The sequence below is a fragment of the Gadus chalcogrammus genome, chromosome 4 (assembly GCF_026213295.1).
Source record: "Gadus chalcogrammus isolate NIFS_2021 chromosome 4, NIFS_Gcha_1.0, whole genome shotgun sequence".
Taxonomy (NCBI): domain Eukaryota; kingdom Metazoa; phylum Chordata; class Actinopteri; order Gadiformes; family Gadidae; genus Gadus; species Gadus chalcogrammus.
In genome coordinates this window covers 33024949-33052903 of record NC_079415.1, presented here as the reverse complement: position 1 = coordinate 33052903, position 27955 = coordinate 33024949, and the positions used below count along the sequence as shown (strand labels likewise).

Genomic DNA, 27955 nt, shown 5'->3' with positions numbered 1-27955 from the left:
CCTGTAAACACTTAGCTATCATATCTACCCCAAACACACACGCACACACACACACACAAAGCACAAAAACAGATATTGCACAAAGTTATCCTTTGAAGGGAAAAAAAAAGGGTCACTTAAAAAGCTGACCCTCTTGAAGTACTGCCTTTGGTGTGTGTTCAAGTCTGTGTGTGTGTGTGTGTGTTCAAGTCTGTGTTGGCGAGTGTGTGTGCTCAAGTCTTTGTGTGTGGTCAAGTGTGTGCGTGTATGTGTGGTCAAGTGTGTGTGTGTGCCTGTTCAAGTCTGTGTTTGCATGTGTAGGTTCACTTCTATGTGTATGCATGTGTGTGCGTGGGCCTTTTCAAGTCTGTCCGTCCGTCCCTCCATCCGTCCGTCCGTGTGTCTGTTAAAGTCTGTGACTGTGTATGCTTTTGTTGTGTGTGTGTGTATGTATGCGTGTGCACATGTGTGTATGTATGCGTGTGTACATGTGTGTGTGTGCGCGCGCGCGTGGTGTTCCTCAGACTCCGCTCCTCCTGCTCTAAGCCGTCGCCGACTCCCCTCCTCTGCTCCTTGGTCTGAGCAGAGGAGCAGGAGTACAGAACCGCGGGGGGAACACTGCGCTACTGAAGGGTGCTATCCATCCATTACATTACAAATCGCCTTTTTTCTTTCTACCCAAAAAACCTCCCCCAGCCCCGGAGCTCTGTTCATTATAAGTCGACTATTTCACGAGTTAGCAGTCAGGCGGTTCGCTCCGTGTTGTCTAAACACATATTTCTCCGCCATGAAAGCGAGTCTCGGGGTGGATTGATAAATGATGTAAAATTGTACTAATGTTGAACCGTCTGAAATTGAAGATGGATTTCGTCTTTAGCCGCCGCGTGCATGAGGATGAAACCCAACTGAAACGTCGGCCATTTTGACATCCTTCGAACATTAGCTTTATAATATAACACCTCATAATATAATTGTATATTATGTATGGATAGTCACTTTATGTGACCTAGATAATTTCAATATGAATCTTTTAAATTCAAGTGCTTTGCGCTGTATTTTGAAATAGAACGACCAACTGAAATTCAGAATATGGCAGGAAAATTTCAAAACAAAATAGCTCTTACTGCGTCAGGTGCTCCGAGGTCTTCATGTGGGGGCGGGGCAATCACTTCCAGAGGCGGAGCCAATGCTGAGTCACTGCTGCTCCTCACCAGAAGAGGAGTGTCTGGATGCGAGTGGGTAATAGTGAGAGAGCGAGAAAGAGAGAAAGAAAACGAATGGATGAGCAATATTGCACACTATTCAACACAGTAGAGAGAAAAATAATCAAGGAAGGTTGAAAGGGTATCAGTGAATAACCATACATTCAATTTCTCTGGTGAAACACAGGTTTCAATGACAGCGGTTACTTACTACATAACTAATTTCACCTAATTTTCACAAAAATTCTAAATCAAATGTTCAACATTAATAAAATTCAACTTAAATATTTTCAACGTCCCCAAATTCAACATGCATAAGTCACCTGTAAAATTCAATGCATGAAATTCAGTGTTAACATGCGGGGCCCCAAGGAAGAGCAATCCATCCTAGACGCTAGATCGCGGTCAATCACGGAGAGCGAAATAAGAGCGTCACCCGCTGGTTCTTTCTTTCTTGATGCAAAAGTTAATTCTGAACCGCATTTTACAAAGAAGCCTACAATAGGAAATGCTCAAAGATAAATCAACGTCCTTAAGCACTGACTGTAGCTTTTTATGGGGAGAGAAGCAACAGTGTTGTACCTTACTGAACGCCATAGTGTCTGTAAAATGCTAATAAAAAAAATACAATTTATTTATTAAGCACATTTAATATCAAGGTGAGGGGGGGGTGGATCTTATCTTTTATATTTTGACTAATACCTGTACGTGAGGTGTGCGAGTGATTGCATTGACTGGGCTGGGTTTACACTCAGCGTAAGGGTAATTGTAGTGGGTTAAGGAGACCCATTAATTAGGGCACCAATTATTAACGTGGGGGGGATCCGAGGTCCCTTTGCCTACGTTTGGTGTGGTGCTGGGGCGATCTGAAGCCCGCTGCCCGCTGTGGAACGAGAGCAAGAGCCGACGGTATCGGGCAACTGAAGCGGCAGCAGCCTGTAGTTCCAGTGGAAGCACGCCGTGCCTCGGGAAGAAACGCCCGACAGCAACCCTGCTTTTAATTTGCATCCTCATATCTGTATCGTGTCACTCGGTGCGGAATAGTGTTTGCTCTGCACGCTCGTTGCGCTCTTGTTATGCCACCACAGAGGCATGTCAGCCGTTTGGCACCAGCCAATTAACGCCACTTTTTGCGCCCGGTGTCACAGAAAGAATACCCCCAATCCGAGTGATCGATGACGACACAAACGTTAAGTTTGGCTTGTACGTGTTTCCGCACGTGAACGACATCATGCCTGTCTACGCTTCAAACTCGTGCATGTTGCAGAAAATGTGCAACAGCGCCCCCTAGAGTCACACTTTTCGGTGGGTCGCAGAAATCTGTGTAACACCCTCTCGCTCTCCTTGCTTGACCCCGATCAAGCATCTTGGATCGATTGCTCTTCCTTGGGTCCCCCGGTGTTAACGCTAAATTTCGTACATTAAATTTTGCAGCTGACTTTGGCATGTTGAATTTGGGGATGTTCAAAATATTTGAACGTCCCCAAAATATTGAAATATTTGAATGTTGAATATTTGATTTGGAATTTTTTAACATTTTTAAATTTAAATTCTGTTAAATTCAGAGGCAAAAATTCAAGATACGTTATTTCCATGCATACATTTTCAGTGCTTGGAATTCAATGGCATTTTGTTTTCAAAATCCAATGGCACAGATTTATTTCCCCATCAAACAAAATGACAGAAGGATCACCACTCAGAACAACAATATGTTTATTTCTCTGGATCTCAAAAGGCAATAAAGATTAGATCAATTTCTGGAATCTTCCATCGTTTCTGAAGAGATTTTGTGTCTTGAAAAGAGTTGCGAATACAAAGTTGAACACCACCCCATCCCCCGCTCCATACAACCAGCTGTTGTTGTCACACACACACACACACACACACACACACACACACACACACACACACACACACACACACACACACACACACACACACACACACACACACACACACACACACACACACACACACACACACACACACACACACACAGGCCATTGAGTTGGGGGGAAATCTCATAAAAAGATTGCCACATAAATGCCCGGTGAAGGAACGAGACAATTTTGCGCCTTGGCCTTCGAGGACAATAAAAGCCATTTTAGAGCTCAATCGAATTTGGAGCCGGTGGCTGGATATAACCCCCCCCCCCCGCAAGGGAGGTCAGAGGGCACCACTGCTGGCGTTATAAAAAACGGCCCCTTAAATCCTGAAGGAATCTTCTGGGGCCGAGAGACTTGTAGGGTAGGTGGGAAATGAATGAAAAAAACAAAAAAAGTGATAGAGCAGTTGAATGTTTTCTTTTCTCCGAGCAATAGCTACGTAATCAAATACTTTCATTTCATTTCATTTTATGTCGTTCAGAAAAACACCAACTGTTTGTGCCATGCACGTCTATAGACACAGAGGCACAGAAAAGCAAATCAAAAGTTGACATTTGTCAACTTCCCCCAAAAATAGATACCCATTAAAATGAGGAACAAGCAGAAGCTAATGCTGGGCATGTGACTTTTATGGTGATTTAAATGTATTTCCAACACAATGAAGTCACAGAGAAGCAGTTAACCATGACGGCAGCCATTTTGCCATCTTCAAGTAAAATAGTGATAAACTAACAGAAACAAATGGTGGGCATGTGATTTATATTGCAAGTCAAATTTTGTATATCAAACACAGAAATGTCTGTGGGGGGAAAGTAAGAAAAAAGCATCAAGGAAGATAAAAGAGATGCTATACATTTCAAAGCTACGAGCTAACAAAACTGTGATGCCCTTCACTTACATTGGGGCCTGTTCCACACGTGAGGTAAATATTAACGTTTCAAAATGTATTAGGGAGCTTTAAAGCAAGATATAAAAGCTTCAGATGTGGTTTTTTTTCCCCTCAACTAAACCGGTTGAGGTTGTGTTTCGGAAAATAGTGACACCTTATGTGTCAGAAGTATTAGTGCTACCACCCTTATCCAGTATTTTATCGGGGGTGCTGCAGGTGGTAATGCAGGATGTATTCTTGAAATAGATACATTAACAATAACAGTTAATAAAATAATCAATTGAAACTTAATGCGTAACAAATGTTTTTCATTAAATAAAGTATCATGGCTCCTTGCTATTTTGAACATCGTGTTGCTTTGTGCCTTCCATCGTGTTTTCCATTGTAATGTTTTTCATGGATTATTTGTGTTGACTGAACACATTTTGAGTTGAAGCAGTGTTATTTACTTTCTCCTTTCCACTGTTTCCTACAGGCCAGGGCCTTCGTGCAGTAATACGTGTGTACAAATATGTCTAACTCAATGCTCAACCCCTGAATGTGTGTTTATCTATTTTTAAGCATTGGAGTAGGTCTGAGAAAGGTCTTGGGGAGGAATCTATCAACCCCCCCCCCCCCCCTCTCGAGGCCAAGGTTAGGAAGCACTGATCTAAACAAGGCCCTTTCAGAACCTTATATTCTGGAGGGCCCCCCCCCACAGGTTGGTAGGACCTTAGCAATAGCTTTGTTTCGTTCACCGTACACTTGTATTTTACATTCCTAGGTAAATATGTTAAAAATGAAGTTCCTGCCTCTGCGAGGCGTTCTGAACGGCTGTTTTGTTTGAACAGAGACGTTTATGTAAGCCTGGTCTTACAGGAAGGCTTTCAGCGGCATAATTGGACGGGATGAGCCGGTCAACAAAAGTCCATAAATCTTTCTAACCTTGACCAGCTCCTGTGTGGTCACGGGAGACATGCCTGAACTTTGCAGTGAAAGCCTTTCTTAGCAAGAACGCACACGCAGACACACACACACGCACGTTAAAAACAACACATTCCCCTCGGTACGGACAGCTGAGCACCACACTACCGGTCATCGAACGCTGGGACTTCATCAACAACTAACCCTTCTAGCTGGCCCCCTCCGGCCCCCCAAGCCATCGCTCACACCGGCCCTCCATAAATCCTCCTCCGTTTAAACCCCCCCACCGAACACATACACACACACACACACGTGCACACATACACACACATGTCTCGGCCCACCGCCGACACACACACACACACACACACTGTGCTCGTGTGAAGCAAGCACAAGGGAGGGCCCCTCGAACCTTGACCCCTTGACCCTTGACCCCTGACCCCGGGCTCTGGGCCCTTCAGGGAGGTGTGGAGCAGCCCCGTGAGGGGCTATAGATTAGGGCGGTCTCGGGTCAGGTGCTGCTGCCGCTGCTGTTGTTGTGGATGGAGAGACGAGAGGCTTCCACCGAGGGGACGGGATCAATAACCCCCACGTCGATGGAGGATCAATAACCCTCACGTTCATGGAGGATCAGCGGAGAGTCTTTGTGGATGTGTGTGTGTGCGGTCCCGTGTGCGTTCTCTTGTGTGTGTGTTCTCGTGTTGGTGTGTTCTCGTGTGTGTTTGTTCTCGTGTGTGTGTTCGTTCTCGTGTGTGTTTGTTCTCGTGTGTGTGCGTGTGTGTGTGTTCTCGTGTGCGTGTGTTCTCGGGTGCGTGTGTGTGTGTGTGTTCTCGCATGCGATCGTCTGTGTGCTCTTGTCGGCGTGCGTGTGTGTTGTGTACGCGGTGTGTACATTGAGTGTGGTTTTACGAGGTGTTGTGTAACGACCCCGATCAAAAGCCCTGCCGCCTGTATCCATCGCCATGGATACGGAGACCTTATTTATAATTAGCCGACGCGTACCGGGAGAGTAAAAGACAGCAACGCCGTAAGCGGTTTACCAGCGCACGAGTTTGAGGAGAGATCTAATAAATCTTTCAAACACACGTTAGATAAACGTGGCCTTTGTCCTGTTCCCCAAAATACAAAAAAAGGTCAAATTTATTAATAAATCAAAAGCTCCTGTCTTCCTTTTCACAAAAACTATTCCTGGAGCAGCAAAAAAAAAAAAAACGCAACAACAACAATATCCCACAATGCATTGCGCCCGCCAAGCTACAAATAAACCCAAGGCGCCGAAGGGGGGGCCGCGGTCGGGTCGGGTCGCAGGATCAAACCGTCGGTTATTGAAGCGAGGTAATTACCGAGAACAGCTCGCGGCGGCGGCGGCGGCGGCACCAAAGCAGGCGGTGGTGCGGTGCGGTGCGCGAGCCTAGCTAGGCGCGGGCGTGCGGTATTTTTAGCACAAAAGAAAAAGTTGCAGACACGCGTTACCCTCAGGGAGGCACCGGGCGTGGGGTGGGGGGGGGGGTGGTGGTAACAAGAGGCAGGTGCGCCGTTGGGGCGGGTGGCTCGCCTGATGCTACGGAAGCTAACTCGCGGCGCTGTGGAGGCTAACTTGCTGCGCTGCGACCGCGAGTATCAGGTGCTGCCACCTGTTGCTATCACACCGAAGACACACAAATAATCTCACACACACACACACACACACACACACACACAAAGTGTAGGTAGCGAACCGATCCAGAGGAAGGGTGCGTTAAGGACACAACAGGGTTTCGTGGTTTCTGACGTTATTAAGTCATAGCGTTCACTATGGCTCGCTCACGATGGACAGCCCTTAAGAGCCCACTGGGGATCTATGTTCCAATTACAGGGAAGCCAGACCAGGGGAAAACATTATTAGGTACACGGGGCTTTTATTTTGCAAAGCAGGATTGTTATCAGCGCAAAACATGACAGAGTAGGGGAGCAGAGGTTTTGTGGGTTGCGTCTGAATGTGTGCGTCTGTGAATGTGTGTGTGCGCACCCCATTTCCAACACAGTGACATGTGATGTAACAAGGCGTGTTACGCAACGGCAGAACAATGAGAGGCTTTTATTTTGAACGCTCCCTCCCTGCCAGGGGCTGTGGATGGATTCTTGTTTACCATGCGTGTCCCGTTAATATATGCGTGCATGCGTTTGTCTGTGTGTGCGCGCTGGCCTGCGTGTGTGTCCTCGTTGGTGCGGGTGTGTGTGCATCGGCGTGTTTGTACATGTATGTATGTACTACACTGAGAGGCAGGTCTGGTATCCATGGCGATCGATAGACCCGCCTTGGCCTCAGGTGCAGACGAGATAAGGACTGTTCCTGTGGGAGGGGGTGGGTGACGAACAATCTGCCTGTTAAAACAACCCAGTCGACCTGATCTGGGGGCAAACAAGAGGGGGGCTCTCTCTCTCTCTCTCTCTCTCTCTCTCTCTCTCTCTCTCTCTCTCTCTCTCTCTCTCTCTCTCTCTCTCTCTCTCTCTCTCTCTCTCTCTCTCTCTCTCTCTCTCTCTCTCTCTCTCTCTCTCTCTCTCTCTCTCTCTCTCTCTCTCTCTCTCTCTCTCTCTCTCTCTCTCTCTCTCTCTCTCTCTCTCTCTCCAAATACTTGCCCTCCATCACACACACCTCTCAAAGTCAATGCACACTAGGACATCTGTGTCCATACGACAATATTGTCCGACACAATATTGTCATTCTAACGTACGGGAGTCCCGCAGTAGGGGAAATATGATATAACCCGTCCACAACCGCGTGAAGCCTTCTGGCCCTTTGACAATAGACGGATTGCTCAAAGTAAATATATCCTCCATCATCTTCTCCACCAGACCCCCCGACACACACACACACACACACACACACACACACACACACACACACACACACACACACACACACACACACACACACACACACACACACACACACACACACACACACACACACACACACACACACAGATGTCAGGGGACTGACGGACGCACAGAGATGTTAAGTGGCCCACAGTCAAATAAAACTAAATCTTGTTATGGTGCACAAAGGAGAAAATGCAAACGGGAGGGGCCTTTTGTCAGCGAGACACAAACGCACAACCACACAGACACACAAACACACACACACATCTTGAATGAATACTAATAGATTGAAGAAGCCGGCTAGTTTCAGTGTAGCATTGTTGTAACTTGCACGTGTGTGCTCTTTTGCGTTTGAGTGTGTGAGTGTGTGAGTGTGTGAGTGTGAGTTCATCTAAATGACAAAAGGCTGCTAATTGCGTCGGTCTCGGTCTGCGCAGGAGAGCCACGCGGGGTCACCACATAACTAACTTAGTCAGGGTTCAGCGGAACGGCAGCGTGCACGCATGTGTGCAAGTGCTTGTATGTTTCTATGTGTATGCGTGTTTGTATGTTTCTGTGCGTGTGTTTCTGTGTGAGTGTTTCTGTGTGATGTGTGCGTGCGCATGTGCGTGTATCTTTCTGTCTGTGTGTGTGTCTGTTTCTGTGTGCGAGTTTGTACATTCTGTGTGCGTGTGTGTGTGTGTGTGTGCGAGTTTCTGTGTGTGTGTGTCTGTGTGTGCGAGTTTCTGTGTGCTCGTGGCCGTTTTTACGTTCTGTGTGCGTGCGCGTGTGTTTGTGCGACACACAAACTAAAAAGGGACGCCATTCATCAAGGGGTCTGCGCTCGGCCGCGGGCTACGCTAACGGGGCCGCGGCGCTAATCTAGTTAGCGGCGGAACCGCGCGGAGCGGGCACGGAGCCCGACCAATGGAAGGGGGGGGGGGGGGGGGGGGGGGGGGGGGGGTTTAATGGGTCACGGTTTGGACCCCTGCTGACTCTCTGGCCGGCTGGCTGACTGACTGGCAGGTGTTTGAGGGGGGAGTCGAGAGGGGAGGAGGGGGAGGAGGGGGAGGAGGGGGAGGCTGAAATGGCGGAGCCAGTGATTGAGATGGGGGTTATGGGGGGGGGCTTTAGTGCACACACCAGGGGTGAGGCAGGGGGCAAGGCGGGGGGTAGGGGCTGGTGTTTGTCTGTGTGTGCCTGCGCGTGTGTGCGTGCGTGCGTTCGTGTCCATGTGTGTGTGGGTGCATGAGTGCTTGAGCGGTGTGTGTGTGTCAGTGCGTGTTTGTGTGTCTGGCCTAGGACGGACGGACATACAGATCCCTCGCCAGACTGTAACGTCCCTGACTGTATACGAGTCAATGTTGAACTCCGTGGACAAAAGAGGCTTTGTCATCCCAGACGCAACTCATGATCTGAATATGAACTCTTGGAAGGAGAGAAAAAAGATCGAGGGCGCGAGAGAGACAGACAGACAGACAGACAGACAGACAGACAGACAGACAGACAGACAGACAGACAGACAGACAGACAGACAGACAGACAGACAGACAGACAGACAGACAGACAGACAGACAGACAGACAGACAGACAGACAGACAGACAGACAGACAGACAGACAGACAGACAGACAGACAGACAGACAGACAGACAGACAGACAGACAGACAGACAGACAGACAGACAGACAGACAGACAGACAGACAGACAGACAGACAGACAGACAGACAGACAGACAGACAGACAGACAGACAGACAGACAGACAGACAGACAGACAGACAGACAGACAGACAGACAGACAGACAGACAGACAGACAGACAGACAGACAGACAGACAGACAGACAGACAGACAGACAGACAGACAGACAGACAGACAGACAGACAGACAGACAGACAGACAGACAGACAGACAGACAGACAGACAGACAGACAGACAGACAGACAGACAGACAGACAGACAGACAGACAGACAGACAGACAGACAGACAGACAGACAGACAGACAGACAGACAGACAGACAGACAGACAGACAGACAGACAGACAGACAGACAGACAGACAGACAGACAGACAGACAGACAGACAGACAGACAGACAGACAGACAGACAGACAGACAGACAGACAGACAGACAGACAGACAGACAGACAGACAGACAGACAGACAGACAGACAGACAGACAGACAGACAGACAGACAGACAGACAGACAGACAGACAGACAGAGAGCGAGAGCGCGAGAGAGCGAGCAATAGAGAAAGATCAAGCGAGAGAATGCCAAAAGCAGAAGGGTGAGTAAAGATATACTGTGAAAAAAATAATGAGAACAAGCTGCAGAGAGAGAGACGCACACATACACAAAGACACACACACATCAACACAAATGGACACACACACGCACACCGAACAGACACACACACAGAAACTGTGAGACGTGTTGCATTGTTAAGAGTTTTCGGCGCCTTAACAAGGTAACTTCAGAACTTTGGGAAACTTCAGTAAAAAAATATTGTTGTGCGACTTCAAAAATAGCCGGTTAACAAATTACCATTCAGTGGAATTTATTTTCATAAATTGTGCTTACCCAGAATACCCCTCTTTCACACCACGTTTTCTGTTTCACCAGTGGAATGCAGGGAGTGTTGATTGGATATTAATTCTGCAGGTGTTTTACCAGATGTATGTACGGAAACACCTACTTCCACGTGCAGACGTTTTTAAACCTGCTCCCTGGATCTATTTTTTAAGTTAAGCTCAGTGTGCAAACGATTAAGGTCCAACAATGGCAGGTTAGTTAAAGGTTAGGTAAATGGAGTTTCATAAACGGTGGCCACTAAAGGCGCTTTACAATACTGCCTAACAATCACTCATTCGTGTTCACATTCACACACGACGGCAGTGTCAACTATACAAGGCGACAGACAGCTCGTCAGCAGGTGTCTCGCTCAGGGACACCTCGACACTCGAGCTAGGAGGACTCGGGGATCGAACTAACAACCTTCTTGGTTACAGCCAACCCGCTCTAACTCCTGAGCCACAAGCCGCCCGGTTTCACAGAAGTCCGAAAGCTACGGGATTACCCCTACAATATCCTCAGTGACATGACACTGAATTCCCTGGAGGTGGCTTTGGACAGAAGTGTCCCCTAAATGGCTAAACATGATCTCATTCATTGATTAGTCAACGCATTCGGAGCACCAAGCATCTGCTGCTTACAGCTCGAGACATCCAAATATTGAGGACGTGTTTTTGAATATTTAATACTTTATACAAATGTTAAAGGCAAATTCAAAAAATCTGGTAACTGGTAACTTTATATCAACATTAAAGGAGCAGTAGGCAATATTTTCAAAGTCAAAAGGATGAAATTATTCCAAACATTCTCATAACAACACGAGGGCCTTAAGACTAGATCAGGCCGTTTCAACCTGCCGGCAATAAAACACTCAATCAGGGCTTGATTTGTATTTTCCTGGTTTGCTGTCCTTCTCTGCCCAACTATGCAGATCAGCACATGATTGGACATCACCGTTTTGTGGGAGGGGCTTATGGAAGAGGGAAGTATTTTCTGCCATTTTTTTTAATTCTTGTCGTTGAGTGGAAATTCCTCTAAATCTTTTAGGACTTATTATGGAATGTATAATGAATAGAGAGTAACCAATAAACAAAGAAAATCAAAAAATCTGAACGGGAGGAAATGGTTGGTTTTCATCAGAAGACACTTACTGCTTTTGAGCACGGCTTCGTTGACCTCGATCTCCGCTCTGATTGGCTGCTGCGGCATGAAGTGCGAGTTGTATTGGAGGGGCTCCAGGAACGGGGCGGGACTAGCGTGCCCATTGGAGGAGACGCTGCCTTGAGGACTGGACGCCCTGCCTCGCGACTCCTCCTCAAACACAGCCACCAGCTGGGGAGGAAGAGGAAGAGGAAGAGGACACACACACACACACACACACACACACACACACACACACACACACACACACACACACACACACACACACACACACACACACACACACACACACACACACACACACACACACACACACACAGTCAAGAAAGAGCCATGGATGCTGGACCTTTTTCCATCTCCGTGTGCAAATACACTCAACCAAGACAATCTGGGTGGGGGGGGGGGGGGGGGGTGGATGGTGCGGGTGGGTGTGGGCGGTGGGCTTGGTTATGCCGGCAGTACAAACATACACACCGCTTATGCAAGACAATAACAAGCACTTAGGCCCGTACGGGACCGAGAAATACACAGGCAACCAGAGAGCTTCTGCACACGGTGCCCCCACGCAACAGAGGAGAAGACCTGCGGTGTGGGCTGGTTTATAGAGTGAGTGAGTGAGTGAGTGAGTGAGTGAGTGAGTGAGTGAGTGAGTGAGTGAGTGAGTGAGTGAGTGAGTGGGTGAGTGAGTGAGTGGGCGAGTGTGAGAGAGTGAGTGAGTGAGTGAGTGAGTGAGTGAGTGAGTGAGTGAGTGAGTGAGTGAGTGAGTGAGTGAGTGAGTGAGTGAGTGAGTGAGTGAGTGAGTGAGTGAGTGAGTGAGTGAGTGAGTGAGTGAGCGAGTGAGTGAGTGAGTGAGAATGAGTGAGGACTGTGTATGAGAGACTCAGTGCATGAGTGAGTGGGTGAGTGTGTGTGTGTGTCTGTGTGATAGCGTGAGTGAGTGTGTGTGAGAGAATGAGTGAATGAGTGTGTGTGAATGAGTGAGTGACTGAGTTTGAGTGAATGAGTGAGTGACTGAGTTTGAGTGAATGAGTGACTGAGTGTGTGTGAGAGACTGGGTGAGTGAGCGAGTGAGAGGAGCCACAGCAAGAGACCGGTATTTTGAGGGGGCCTGTCAGAGCATGTAAGCATTGGTGGTTCAGTGGTAGAATTCTCGCCTGCCACGCGGGAGGCCCGGGTTCGATTCCCGGCCAATGCACACACAAACTTTTGATTTTACAAAGGCCGAGCCTGAGAGAATGAGTGTGAGAGAATGGGTTAGAAGTGGCTGAATTTGAGTGAATGAGTGAGTGAGTGAGTGTGTGTGAGAGCGTGAGTGAGTGAGTGAGAGCGAGCCCTAATAGGTTAATGGTCCGCTCCAATCAGATCACTCAGGTCCTAATCAAGTCTAACAGAGCTGCAGTGTGGATTAACATTGTTGATGAATGCTTCAGGTCCGTTTAACCATCGGTCCACGAATCAATGGATCAATGAATAAATGAATAAATTATGACTCATTTCGAAATTAACTATGGCCTAAAGTGACAAGTTAAAGTACTGAAAGTATTGATTGTATAATTGAAGGACGACAAAAAGCACATGCATTTTCAAAGTTATAAGCAACTCATCTTGACACATTGGACTTGATTAATGACTAAAACATGTAATCAATTTTAATTTCAAGTACTAGAGGACCCGCGTCTTCTACTCGACCGTAGACATCTTGCAATAAATTAATTATGTGGAAATCGAACCCATAACTTTTTTCTGGGAGTCGCTACACTACTATGCACCATACTCAATGTTAGACATAAGGTGTGTTTACAAAGTAATCGCAAATTAACATTTTCAAAAAATGTGCAAACAAATATTTTATGCATGATTCCATCCCCTGTGAAACACCCAATGTGTAAAACAACAAGATGTCTCATCAAGATAAAAAAAAAATCAGCAAAGATTGAATTGTTTCCATCCCCTTATTCTCTGTGAATATAAAGAGGTGTTTTAATGAAGATAAGAAGTAGCTAATCCTTCAGTCAGGTGCGCTTTCACTCCCGCAGAAGAAGAAGGTGAACAAGATGGCTTACTCAAAGGAGCGTCCATTGGATAATGAGAGGGTCAGTCAAACCTCAAGCCAAGGAAACCAAGGCTTTGTGACGGAGAGCCTGACAGACTTTATGAATGAATACCAGCACTTTCTCTGGAGGTTCACCTCTCTGCGACACCTCTACCATCTCAGTTTCACCTTGTTTTGCCTGTCCTCCCCATCTCTCCTCTCCCCTTACCCTGGGAACCGGCAAAACCAGAACCCGAAACCTGGCAGACTTCCCTCAACACGACCCGACGCGAAAGAAAACAAGCGGACCCCACAACGGTCACAAGACAAGATTTATGGCTGGGCCCCGACACACACACACGCACACACTCACACGTGGCCACACACACACACTTGTCCACACGCACACACACACACAGTCACATACACCAGGTGTGTGTAGGAACGAAAGCCACGGTCAAATGAGATGCGACAGGACGATGAGGAGCTGTCAAACACAATGACACGCCGGTCCGACAGGGGGGGGGGGGGGGGGGGGGGGGGGGGGAGAAAGGGGTGAGGACGGGGGAGGGACTGAGGCGAGAAGTCAACAAACAATTAGAATTTAAGAAGGCGCAAGACAGCGGACAGATGGGACAGGGGTGTGTGTGTGTGTGTGTGTGTGTGTGTGTGTGTGTGTGTGTGTGTGTGTGTGTGTGTGTGTGTGTGTGTGTGTGTGTGTGTGTGTGTGTGTGTGTGTGATTACAGCACTTCTGGGGAAGGAAATGACCGTTTAACGGGAGAACGGAACGGGGGATTCAGACTGAAGACGAGGAGGAGGAGCGGGAGGAAATAAAACACGACTCGGCCCGGTGGTACAACCCCTAGAACCACACTGTGTGCGTTTGTCGTCCGACGGGCTTGTTTGTGTGCTCATGTTTTCTCTCCATTTCCTCTCTGACTTCATCACTTTAATTCTCAGACCTCATTTTCCAAGAGCGCACACACACACACACACACACACACACACACACACACACACACACACACACACACACACACACACACACACACACACACACACACACACACACACACACACACACACACACACACACAAGCCCCAAGGCAACGACATTCTAGTCGGTCAAGACTGGATCAATCACAACAGAAGCGCCAAAACTGTTGGCAAACGCACACAAACGCACAGAACACACACAAACGCACGCGCCACAGACGCATAAACGCCAATAAAGTGCACACACACACGCTCACACACCCATGTATACACAAACACACACAAACTTAGACCAACATAAACACTCACACCCTCTTCACACGCACACACTTGAATAAAAGACACCCTCACACACACAGACTCACACGCACAAACACGCCAACACACACAAATAAACCAGTGTGTGTCCTGGGAGGAGAGCGTCCTTGTGTGTGTGTGGCAGCAGCAGCAGCGCCGCTGCTCATCATCGCCTGTCCGTGATTAGATTGGCGGTTCCCGCGCGCCGCCGTGTTATTAAAGCGCCGTGGGCTCGGCGCTAGCTTCCAGCAGCTCACCGCTGAAATGAACTGAATCCATCTTACAGCGCCAGCGCCGCCGCCGCCGCCGCCGCAGCCGCCGCACGGTTTCATATGAAAAACACACGGAGGACAGGGCTGGGGTGGGGGGGTTACTTATACCACACACACACACACACACACACACGGCCGCCTGTCATGATGTGCGCACAAACACACACATGGCAAGCAGTCACAATGTGCACACACACACACGACAACCTGACATGATGTGCACACACACACACACACAGCAACCTGTCATGATGTGCACACACACCCTGCCTGTCATGATGTGAACACACACACACACACACACACACACACACATCCGGCGAGGAATCTCATGCACACACATAGGCATGTTTGCACTCGGGCGCATAAAACACGTTATACAAACCATCCCTTTAGGACAGCAATTAACACATGCCCAAGCATCCACATACAAAAAAAATGACTTGATACATGCTCACTAGCACCACAGATTCACAAGTTAATGAAGTAATCTACACAAGAATGGGGGGAGGGTGTGTGTGTGTGTGTGTGTGTGTGTGTGTGTGTGTGTGTGTGTGTGTGTGTGTGTGTGTGTGTGTGTGTGTGTGTGTGTGTGTGTGTGTGTGTGTGTGTGTGTGTGTGTGTTCACACCTCCCGCTGACAGGGGAGCAAGTGAGGTGAGAGAGTTAGCGATAGCATCAGGAAATGCTAATGGGGGATCTTTAAAAGATAATTACGCTGATGATTTTATCCCTCGAATGTTCTGCCGATACAGTCCCAGATGTCTGGCAGAGCGAGGCTATAGGAAGCCTGAGGCGTGTGTGTGTGTGTGGTCATAGCCCGTGTACCGCGAGAATCAGTATCAATATTAATATCAGACCGAAGAAACACAAAGAAATGCTGGTAAAAATACTGACTTTTTTTTCATTTTGACTTTACACTCGGAATAACTTGTAAAAAAAAAAGTGTAAAAGAGATGTGGGTCTACCAAAATATTAAAAGTAAGAGAGGCTTTAGGGGTCATGCTTGGTTTGATAAACAGTGCTGGACCGAACGCAAGCTAGCCGAAAAATATATCAAGCCCTAGGAAAATCCAAACTGAGAGACAGCAGAAGAAAAAAAGACAAAAACAGTTAATTTGAGGTTTCAACATTTCAGCCCTTCGAGGGGAATGATCTTTTTTCGGTCTATAAGTGGATCAATACCGCAACACCGATATTATTGTTGCTGGGCTACACTCCCTTTTATCCAAGTCTGTGGTTGGAGCCAGTGCCGAGGCTAGCTAGTTAGCACGGTGCCAATACTTCACAGCGGGGGCTATATGTGTTTGTGTACATAGAGTGTTGATTGCTAAAGTTTTCACACTGCAGCAGTCATCATCACGACGAGAAAGAGCTAAATCTGCCATGGCGGGAAAAACGCTTGGTCATCGTTTCCGTCGAGTTCCGTTTTTCAGCCAAAATTGGCGATCTCAGAAGAAGCAGTTATGGCAGTTGGGCAACAGATTTTAGATTTAAAACTCGTCCCACTCTTTTGCAATCAGCCTCCAGAGTTAAAAATATAATGAAAAAGTGCCTAACAAAACTAAATAATGGAATGAACCGGAAATTATGTGATTATTTTACTTTCCAAAATCGTTGTGCTGTGAAACCGACATCTCTAAAGTCTAATAACACTGTCAGTCTGGCGAACAGGAACCAAAACACAGATAAGGCCGACGCGACTCGTGATTATAGATAATAATGATGGATTATACAGAAGAGACAACCAGGTAGGGACGACGACGTGCAATTCATTTCATATTAAGGCAAGAAAAAAATAAACGCGATCAAAATGGGAGGTTTGAAATTGGAACCCGCCGAATTATGGGACGTTTTCGATCAAGATTGACGCACACACACACACACACACACACACACACACACACACACACACACACACACACACACACACACACACACACACACACACACACACACACACACACACACACACACACACACACACACAGCGGTCACACTCGAAAAACACAAACACACAACAGTCACACTCGACAAACACGCGCACACGAACACGCAACAGTCACACCCGACGAACACACGCACAACGGTCACACACAACGGTCACACATGACAAACAAACACACACACACACACACAACGGTCACACATGACACACACACACATGACAAACACACACACACACACAACGGTCACACATGAAACACACGACACACGACACACACACGGTATTTAGGGGAGATTGTTTCGTACCCTCTCTTTGTGATTAGTATGCAGGGGGATCAAATTGGCTTGTGATTCGTCCCCGGTGCGTCGGAGAGGGGGTCCGTTGATTTCAGGCCCGGGGAGTTGCCGTGGCCAGCACCAGTGAATAACATGACCCCTCGTTAGCATAATGCACGCGCAATCCACACACACACACACACACACACACAATACAAAACACACCCACACACACACACAGGCATACATGCCAGAATCCAACCATACACAATCATGCATGTCCAATACCACACACACAAAGACACACACACACACACACACACACGAAGACACAGAGATAGACCCACACACACACACAATATAAAACACAAAACCGCGCACGCATACATGCACAAATCGACCCCTACGCAATCATGCATGTGCAATACCACACACAGACACACATACAAACACAGACACACACACACACACACAGACACACACAGACACCTCCAGCAGAGGCACCCGTGTTGTGCAGCACAGGTGCGTCTGAATTTGGTCGACTTTTCCATCAGAGCAACAAACACTTGGATGTCTACTCCTATCAGTGTCAGGCCACGTTCAAATTATACTTGTTTTAAATCAAGACTAAAATCATGGCTGAGATCAAATCAATCGTCTGAACATTAGCATTTTTATTTAGACATTTCTGTCGTTTTTCTAATGTTTATATACCGGGCATTGCACTTTTTTACTTTTGCTGTTCACACAATACAACACATATGCAAACATTTAGGTACAAGGCAGTCACAAAAGACACGCACGGGAAAAAAAAACACATGTGGAAGACACCCGTACACACAAACAACAAAAGGACTCACAAAACAGTAATCCACCCTTACATGTGGGCGTGTGTTCTTGTGTGTGTGTGAATAGGAGTGTGTTTGGCAATGTGTGCGTGTATGAGTCACACAGCGAATTGTCTGAATATTTGTATCCTGCAGCATCACAGTCCGAGCGTGCGCGGAAATGAATGAACGGGCGGTGGATGTGGTCACTGGGGAGCAGAGCTCGTCGTCGATGGAACACCACGGAGGGAGCGGCGCGATGACGTGGCCGTGGCCCCGTTAGTATCACTAGAGTAACCAATAAGTATCGCAGAGCGAGTTTCACTGCAGCTATGAGTGGTATGCAACGACACAATGGTGCGAGACCACACCCACACACACACTCACTCACACACACTCATGCGTGGAGATGGACACACACAGGTTTAGTGTAAGATGACGTGGAAAAAAATAGTTTTTTGTTAAGAAAGTTTTGTGTTTCCGCACACACACACACACAATCTCAAACACAATCTCACACTACCAGAGGTCGGTTTGGCGTGAAGCGACTTCAACCCAGAACCTCAAGGTATCAGTGCTCCATCAGTAACACACACACACACACACACACACACACACACACCTTGCAGTCTCATTTCCTCCCTCTAATCAGCCCATTGTCATTCACCCACCATCCAGTTGTGTGACACTGGTCTTTCCCTCCCTCCCCCTCCCTCATTCCCTCTCCCTGTCCCTCCCTCCCTCCCCCTCTCTCTCCCTCATCCATGTGCATGCATCTCCCTTGCATGCACAAACATCCTTAAAAGGTGCAGCAAATATATATAGGACACACTCATATGTTATCACATACATACATACATACATACATACATACATACATACATACATACATACATACATACATACATACATACATACATACATACATACATACATACATACATACATACATACATACATACATACATACATACATACATAATGCCCAATGGGCCTCCACACACACACACACACACACACACCACCCCAGTCCCACAACACCTGTTGCGTTGCTGCAATTCTGACACAACGGCGCGCTCATAACGCCACACAAAGTCTAGACGCACAACAAAACGTCCTATCCTCAGAGTCCCAGACGTCTTTGACTGCTGAACCATCGGGAGGGGGTCAAAAGATCAACCGTACAGGTACAAGCCAAACCGGGGGGGGGTGGGGGGGGGGGTCCCGGGGCGACGTGTGTGTCGGTGTGTGTGGTGATGAGTCACGACCCCCCAGAGATCTCAGCTATGCCACGCACGCAGCTCCCTGTGGGGGAAACTGGATTTGCACAGATACTATTTTACATAGAAATAGGGGCACACACACACACACACACACACACACACACACACACACACACACACACACACACTCACGGCAGCATAGGGACACTTGAGAGACTCACACATACACATGACAAGAACGCACACACACACACACACAAACACGGACACACGCACAAGAACGGACACACACACTCATGGCAGCTTAGGGACTTTAGGTAAACGCTGACACAGCCACACTTGAGAGACGCACACATACACTTGACAAGAACGCACACACACACACACACACTTTAGACAAATACACTTGACAAACACACACACACACACACACTTGGGACCCACACACACGTGCACTTGACAACCACACACACACACATAAAAACAACGAATTTCCACGCACACCCCCCAAACTTGAGATACGCACATTTACACTTGACAAGCACACACACACAAAACAACAAACACTCTAAGGACGCACAAGAATACACTTGACAAGCAAACGCACTGTTTATACGCCGTCTCCTGAGCACACACACACACACACACACACACTTGGGACACACACACCTGCCCAAACACACACACAGGGATTGAGTCAACACAGGATCAGGCTCCTCCAGTACATGAGACACGTCGGCTCAGAAGAAACGCAAGCATCCAAAAATAGCTGCACCGTGAAGAGGTGAAGGCACGCTCATACACATGTATCACAACACACACACACACACACAGAGACAGACTACAAGCCCACCCCCCCCCCCCCCCCCCGTGGTCGCCATGGCAGCCCCATGGGTTGTGTAAGACGGGTGGAAATTGGCGGGATTACGGCTGAGAGGGTCGCTAAACACACGCTCCCACGGCGCCAGATGTGGAGGGGATTAGCGCCCACAACAACCCTACACACATACACACCGACAGACAGACCCACACGCGCGCGCACACACACACACACACACACACAAACAGGTCTGCACACCTACACGCACACAAACACACGCACACACAATAGCAAACCTACACAAACGAGTCCAAACACACACACACAGCAGCAAACCTACACATACAAGTCCAAACACACACACACACACACACACACACACACACACACACACACACACACACAGGTCAGCACACCTACACATACAAGGCCACACACACAGACACACTTCAGAGCCATGAGAGCACACACAGACGCCATAAGTCAGCGGGACTTTGGACCCCAGTCACTCTTGCTCATCTACATGAGGGACGTTCAGAGTCAACACTGCCTCGTTGTAACCGACCGCACAACGACTGGACCCCTCATGGAGCGGTAAACATGTTCATGGCATGTAGTCCTTCGATCTCAAGATACTATGTAGAACATCTATACGAGCAGCATACATAACATATTGGTGTGTGTGTGTGTGTGTGTGTGTGTGTGTGTGTGTGTGTGTGTGTGTGTGTGTGTGTGTGTGTGTGTGTGTGTGTGTGTGTGTGTGTGTGTGTGTGTGATGGAGCACATAGGGCCCCCACCATGGGCTTCCTTGCACAATGGTAATAAAACCGCATGCGTGTCCCTCTCCACACACACACACACACACACACACACACACACACACACACACACACACACACACACACACACACACACACACACACACACACACACACACACACACACACACACACACACACACACACACACACACACACACACACACACGATATTGCGGCACCGTGTGTGCGGCGACAGCCCGCATTATTATTTATGCACGCTCATAAAGAGAGAGAGTAAACTGTTCATAAATCACGCACGCCCGAAGGCCGAGAGAGAATGAGATCGAGGTGGGAGGGGAGGAGGGAGGGAGGGAGGGAGATATGAAGTCAGAGACAGAAGGAAAGGTAACAGAGAGCAAGAGAGAGAGCGAGAGAGCGAGAGAGCGAGAGCGAGAGGTAGAGGTAGAGGTAGAGAGAGAGAGAGAGAGAGAGATGAATAGGCTCCAGGCGGATTTGTATTTCTCAGGCAAACCCCTCGCTCGTCCATCATTCCCTCGCCCAGAGAACCCCCGCTCTTGTTCCTGCTCATGTAGACACCATAGGAACATCCCACACACACACAAGAACATCGCAACACACCACCGAAACATCACAACGCACACACACCACCGAAACATCACACACACACACACACACAAGAACATCACCACATACACAAACATACACACAAGAACATCACACACAACCTCCAGGACATCACCACACACACAAGAACATCACCACACACGCACACCAGAACCTCACAACACACACACCACCGAAACATCACACACCAGATCACACACACACAAGAACATCACCGCACACACCAGAACCTCACAACAGACGCACTCAAAAGAAAAATCACCACACACACAAACGTACGCACAAGAACATCACACATTACACCACCAGAACATGTAGCACACACACCAACAGAACATCTCGCGCACGCACGCGCGCACGCACACACGCGCGCACGCACGCACGCGCACACGCACACGCACACGCACACACACACACACACACGCTAGCGGGATGATTAACTAAGCCAGGTTGGTGCTCCTCTTTCACCTGTGACTCTCCTCCTTTTCCCTCTTCTCGAAATAGGCCATCAACTACTGCTACCCCCCCCCCCCCCCCCCCCCCCCCCCCTCCCTCATGTAGTCAAAACAGAGTCAAAACTGGCTCCTACCTCTCCCCCCTTTCTTCCTCCCAGTCTCCCCTCTCCTCTCGCTTCTTAACATCACTCTCTCGAGACATCGGGCCGTTGTACATCTTTCTGTTCACCACCATTGCAAAGTGGGGAGAGAGAGATGGAGAGAGAGAGAGATCACAAATCTCTCTTTCCGTCAAAGTGCCATGATGAGTTGTGTCTCTTGTCGCCCAGTGTGTGCTCAAGAGGTGAGACTTGACTGACAGGCGGTGTCGTTAAAAGGGGCGGGGTTAGCACCTCCCACATTTTGATCTTAAATAAACACGCACAAGACAGACAGAGATATATGGAGGCGGATGTGTGTTTCTTCACGTTTCCTCTTCCAGAGGCAATCGAAGCAGCAATGTTTCGATTCTTCTGTTTGGTGATGCATGCTGGGTAATATATTTGTTTGTCGTTAATGTAACGCTAGACCTCACTCGCATTGAGGCCTGCCAAGGAAGTAGCGGTAGCTTGCTTTTACTAACAGAGTTTGCATTACATTTTTGCACAGCTCATCGAATACACTGCATTAATCTACTGACAAAGAAAAACAAAAAATGGTGAATTCATCGGAACTCACAACGCGTCGTTATTATACGACAAAGAGCGACAACAGAACAAATCCCCTTGTAGTGCTTCGCCTCGGTGTGTGTAGCGATAAGAGAAACAGCAGCCCGTCAGCGTTACAGTAATTGCCCGGCGGGATAAAAGCCCAGAAAACAACCCAGCATGAACACAGAAACGTCGGGCTGATGTGACAGAGACACCAACGGGAACACGGTAGTTTCCGATGTCCGTGGCTACGTGAGAAAAACAGACACGGCTCCGATACGTTGACGGACGTGTGATTAACGGAGTCGGCGACGGCGTGACGACTTTGTGAAAACGGTTATCTTTCGGAGGGACATTGCTTTTTTATCGTGCTTTTGGAAATGTCATTACTTTCTGGGAACGGAAAGCCGAAATTCGGGGCTAGCTTGTTTATCAGTTTCTGCCTGAACTTTGACCGGTAAGTAAGTGAAGGTACCTGGTTAGTTACTAAACTAAAATATAGTTAAGTTAACGATAACGGCACTCAAGAACTCCGGTTAATATCGTATCATCAGTCGTCTGAAGCTTCCCCATCACGAGGCGAAGCCCAGCGTCCACCAAAGCATGAGCGGCCGCGGTAAACAACATCACCATACACAACAACACTGTCCTCCAGCAGCCGAACCCCGTTCCTCTGTCCCTGTGGCGGCCAGAGAGGGGCCAGATGAGGGTGTCAGAGGGCAGAGTCGCTGCCTGCCCAATTCCCTCACCCCTCCTCAACCCCAACCGCCCACTCCCTCCCTCCCTCCCTCCCTCCCCCACACCCTTGCCTCACCCCCCGGTCTCCCACCAGGCAGGAGCAGACGCACACAGATCAGATTCTGGGCCCCGACCGTTTCGGTCCATTAGGAGCTAATGGGCGGTGTGACGGCGAAGCAGGGGTCAGAGTGTGACCTGGAGTGTGTGTGAGAGTGGGTCTGTGGAGTAGGGAGAGAGAGAGACCGATTTGGAACAGAGAGAACGAGCGAGAGAGCGAGCGAGCGAGAGAGACGTAAGGAAGGAGAGAGAGAGAAAGAGAGAGACAGATTTGGAACAGAGAGAACGAGAGAGAACGAGAGAGGTAAGGAAGGAGAGAGAGAGAGAAAGAGAAGAGAAGAGTAGAGAAGAGAAGAGAAGAGAAGAGAAGGGAAGAGAAGAGAAGAGAAGAGAAGAGAAGAGAAAGAGAAAGAGAAAGAGAGATTTGTAACAGAGAGAGAGGGAGAGAGAGGGAGAGAGACTACAGGATCCTTCAAAAATAAATAAAACAATGGTAACAATAATACTACCACTAATACTCCTAACACTAAGTTCAGCAGCGTGTACAGGAGCGGTGTTTAAAGTGGAGGGCTTATCCGAACCCCATCCGGGCGGTCCTCTGCTCCACTGGGCCGACAAATGGTGTTGGAGCGATGCCAGCCAGAGCCCGCCCGCCGCCAGGCAAAGTCAACGGGGGCAACTCGGCGCCGCCACCGGAAGATTTTAAAATATATGCACAAAAAATAAGAAAACACGTTTAGTCACGCCGTGTAACCTTTGTTCGAAACGATGAATAAATCACTTTGGAGAAGAGAGGGGGGGGGGGGTGATAACGGTTGCGCGCGGGCGTTCGTACGACGGCGGTCGACCCCCCCCGACGTCGAGTCACCCCCGTATCGGTAATCACAATCAGCGGCAGTCGGGGTGGGGGGGGGGGCACCGGAGGAGAATCGAGGTCACGGCGGCTGAAGAGATGCGAGCTAATCACCTAGCTTAATTACCACGTCAAGGAGCCTCGCTTACAAACTGCCGAGGTTCGGAGCGCGAGTGAGGAGGAGCTAAACATCGCGTTATTGGTTCAAATGGAGAAGAAAGTTCAAGTTCAAGGTTTTCTTACCTGTATGCTAGCAAGGCAGCCATTTTGTATTTATTGATTCAAGATTCAATTGTTTCGTTTGTCACATGCACACATGTAAGTAGTATACAGTGAAATTAAAAAGTGTAATGCAAGAAACAAGGCTGTTGCGTTGGGGATCCGACCCAATACCACACGAACGAATCAAACACCCCTTTACCCCCACACTCCTCGTACTTCGTTACAAATAAACACAATCTTTGAAAATACGTGTAAATTAAATGGTAAATAGACTGCATTTACACAGCGCTTTTCTAACCAGGGGCAACTCAAAGCGGTCAACAATATTGCCTAACTTTTACCCATTCATGCACACATTCACACACTGATGATGGTGTCAGCCACGCAAGGCGACAGCCAGCTTGTCTGGAGCAGTCACGTTGAGTTGTCTTGCTCAGGGACACCTCGACACTCGGCTAGCCAGGGAGCGAACTAGCAACCTTCCCGTTACCAAGCGACATGTGGTTCAGGAGGTAGAAGTGGCTCTGCCTCCTCAGCCACATGTCGCTCTACTGTCGACCCTGTTGCATTATGGGAATCCCTGAGGGTTTGACATCCCGCTAATTGCAGTGACCCGCTTGCTGCCAAACGAGTGCGGTACGAGTTGTGCTCTGACCCCAAACCCAAAGAGATTCCCACAATGCAACGGGGTCGACAACACAACAGAGTAGTACTGACAGTGGCTTCATGAATCTGTGGCATCTTGTGCTTCACTTCAGTCAGCGTTTAGTGTTCGTATGAACAGTTTATTTTGAGAAATGCTGAGCGGAAGAGCGCAAAAGGGGTTGCAATTGAGAAAACGGATCACAGAACGAACGACCCGGGAAAAGAAGATTGCTGAGAAGAGAAATTGCAACTTTTTCGGGAGCAGGTCATGCCAGACTGACAGCGATACAGGTTTTGGTTCGTCTGCGTCAACACCCCGCGATGCCGTGATAATCCATCATCTACGACTATAACTCTGTATCCATGTTCCTCCAACTGCATTGTGGGTACCCAGTAATGTATGATGAACCAATTCCCTGTTAACAAACCGGTTCCAGGCTTCCCGTTTCGTGACAAATGTTTAAAAAGAGGCATTTTAAAGTAAAGGTTGCCCTTGAGAGATCCCTGCCTAGGCAGAGCATAATGAGCAGCCTCGAGGGTCAGAGCTGCTCTGTAAATAAACCTCGCCATGCACGGCCCTGCCTTCAGAACACTGGCGCATGAATGCACTCAGGGCAGGTATGAATAGACGATGATGAGACAACGCTTAAAGTCGATGACGATGTCCACGACTAGTACCCGCGCACGCCCCCCCCCCCCCCCCCCCCCCTCCATCTCTCTCCCTCTCGATCCCCCCCCCCCCCGCTCATCACCGGCCATTCATAAGCCTCAGCGTTAGACGGAACGCCGTCTTCACGGGTGATTCGACTCTCGACTTGCGATGCTGAAAGCGGGGGGCGAGTGGGGGTCAAGAGGGAGGGGGGGGGGAGGCGGGCGAGCGAGAGAGAGAGAGAGAGAGAGTTGCGCTGCGTCGAAAAGCCCCTAATCAGTGCTGGGGTAGATGGCGGCAGACTCTGGCAATCACTCGCCATTCACCGCCACTTCCCCGTCGGGAGCGAGAGAAGAGCTCTAATTGGAAGTTTTTTGTTTTTTTGAACGTCGCTAAAGTGTCAGAAGGGTTTGCGAAGTCAGCGACTACCAAGGAGGAGTTCGCCAGGTCGCACCTGATCGTCTCGTTGACGGGAAGTGACACGGGGGACATGGGAAAAAAAATAACGATTCAATAAAGAGGAGTGAGCCTTGAATGTCCGCAGTACGGATAGAAGGAACAAAACTCCCATCATGCCCCTGCCTGTTGAACACTATTCATTTTAGCCCAGAGGTGTCGACAGGAAGGCCCAAAAAAGGCAAACAGTGAGGAGTGTCTGCCATCGGCTAGCAAGGCCTGGACCCCATCCCCTAAGCGACCGAAAGGAGTCCAAGGAGGAGACGCTTTCCTCCGTGACGCGGCCTGTCAATCAAAAGCCGGAATGAGAGACGGGAAAATGACACTGAAACTCATAACCTGGGAAACGGAGATATCGTGCACTCCCAAACGCCTCCCTCCCTCTGAGAGAGAGAGAGAGAGAGAGAGAGAGAGAGAGAGAGAGAGAGAGAGAGAGAGAGAGAGAATGAGAGGAGAGAGAGAGAGAGAGAGGGAGAGAGAGAGAGAGGAGAGAGAGAGATAGAGAGAGAGAGAGAGAGAGAGAGAGAGAGAGAGAGAGAGAAAGAGAAATTGCCTTGCTAATCAAGCGTTTGACATTTCACTGCCAAGAGATCAGGTTGAAATATCCACCACACACGCACTGGGGGAGGAGGAGAGGAGAGGGAGGGGAGGAGAGGAAGGGGGGAGAAAAAGAGGAGAGGAGGAGAGAGGTACAAGTAGAGAGAGAGGGGGAAAAGATGAGAAAAGAGGAGGGACGAGGAGAAAGATAAAAAAAAAAAAAAAGGGAAAAGACAAGGAGAGGAAGAGAAGAGCAGCAGGGAAAAGGAGAATAAATAAAATGAAAAGTGAGAATTAGAGATAGGAAAAATGGAGAGAAATGAGGAGGGGAAATCAGGGAAAATAAAAAGAGAGAGACAGTGAAGAGAAGAGCAGAGAATTGAGTCATGTCGTCTAATTCAAATGTGCTAATAAAAGTCAAAATGGCGGCCACAGTTTGCTTTATTTTCCCTGAAATGAGACGTCCTTGTTTGGTTTGGTATGGAGAGAGAGAGAGAGAGGAATATTACATGTTGTTCTCTATCCACCAAATTAGGTTATGCTTTGTGTGTGTTTGTGCTTGTGTGTGTGGGCCTGTGTGCGTTCGTGTGGGTCTGTGTGCGTGCGTGTGGAACTGTATGTGTGCGTGTAGGTCTGTGTGCGTGCGTGCGTGTGTCTCTAGGTCTGTATGCGTGTGCGGGCATGTCAGCGTTCATGCGTGTGCGCGCGGTAGCCTATTATGAGAAGTGACAGTCTAGTTATGAAAAGCTGCAATACGCATACTTTAATATTCCACTTTTCCGATACCAGTGTGACAGCACTAGCACACATACACCTACACACCTACACGACACACACACACAAATTAGCATTTCTGCTAGCGCCTGCCGACAGCTGCCCAGACAGGCTACAGAACAGGGTTGTTCTTGTTGCGATTGTTGACGTTGTTGTATGTCAGCGGCGGTAAATACTGTCCTCACTGTCGCTAATCATGTCAGGAATTAGCTTGTGGGGAGAATAGGCTAGCTCGCAGGGGGAACGACGCTAGCTTGCCGGGGGGGGGGGAACAATAGAAGAACTGGAAACGTTTGACTAGGAGCTGACGAAAGAGAAAAGGAGGCGGAGAGAAAGTCATGACGAGAGAGG

General features: G+C 48.5%; 1 protein-coding gene and 1 non-coding gene across 2 annotated transcripts in view; one reads left to right on the top strand and one right to left on the bottom strand.

Annotated features, from left to right (window-relative positions):
• Positions 1–27955, bottom strand: part of pard3ba (par-3 family cell polarity regulator beta a) — a 65223-nt gene that overhangs the window by 24391 nt on the left and 12877 nt on the right. The window contains exons 3-4 of the mRNA XM_056588438.1: positions 11424–11604; positions 1104–1204 (exon numbers count right to left, since the gene is read on the bottom strand). Of these exons, the coding sequence (XP_056444413.1) occupies positions 1104–1204; positions 11424–11604 (282 nt within the window). The remainder of the gene's footprint in view (positions 1–1103; positions 1205–11423; positions 11605–27955) is intronic.
• On the top strand, positions 12558–12628 carry trnag-gcc (transfer RNA glycine (anticodon GCC)). Its single transcript has one exon. It is a non-coding gene; the product is annotated as a tRNA-Gly (tRNA).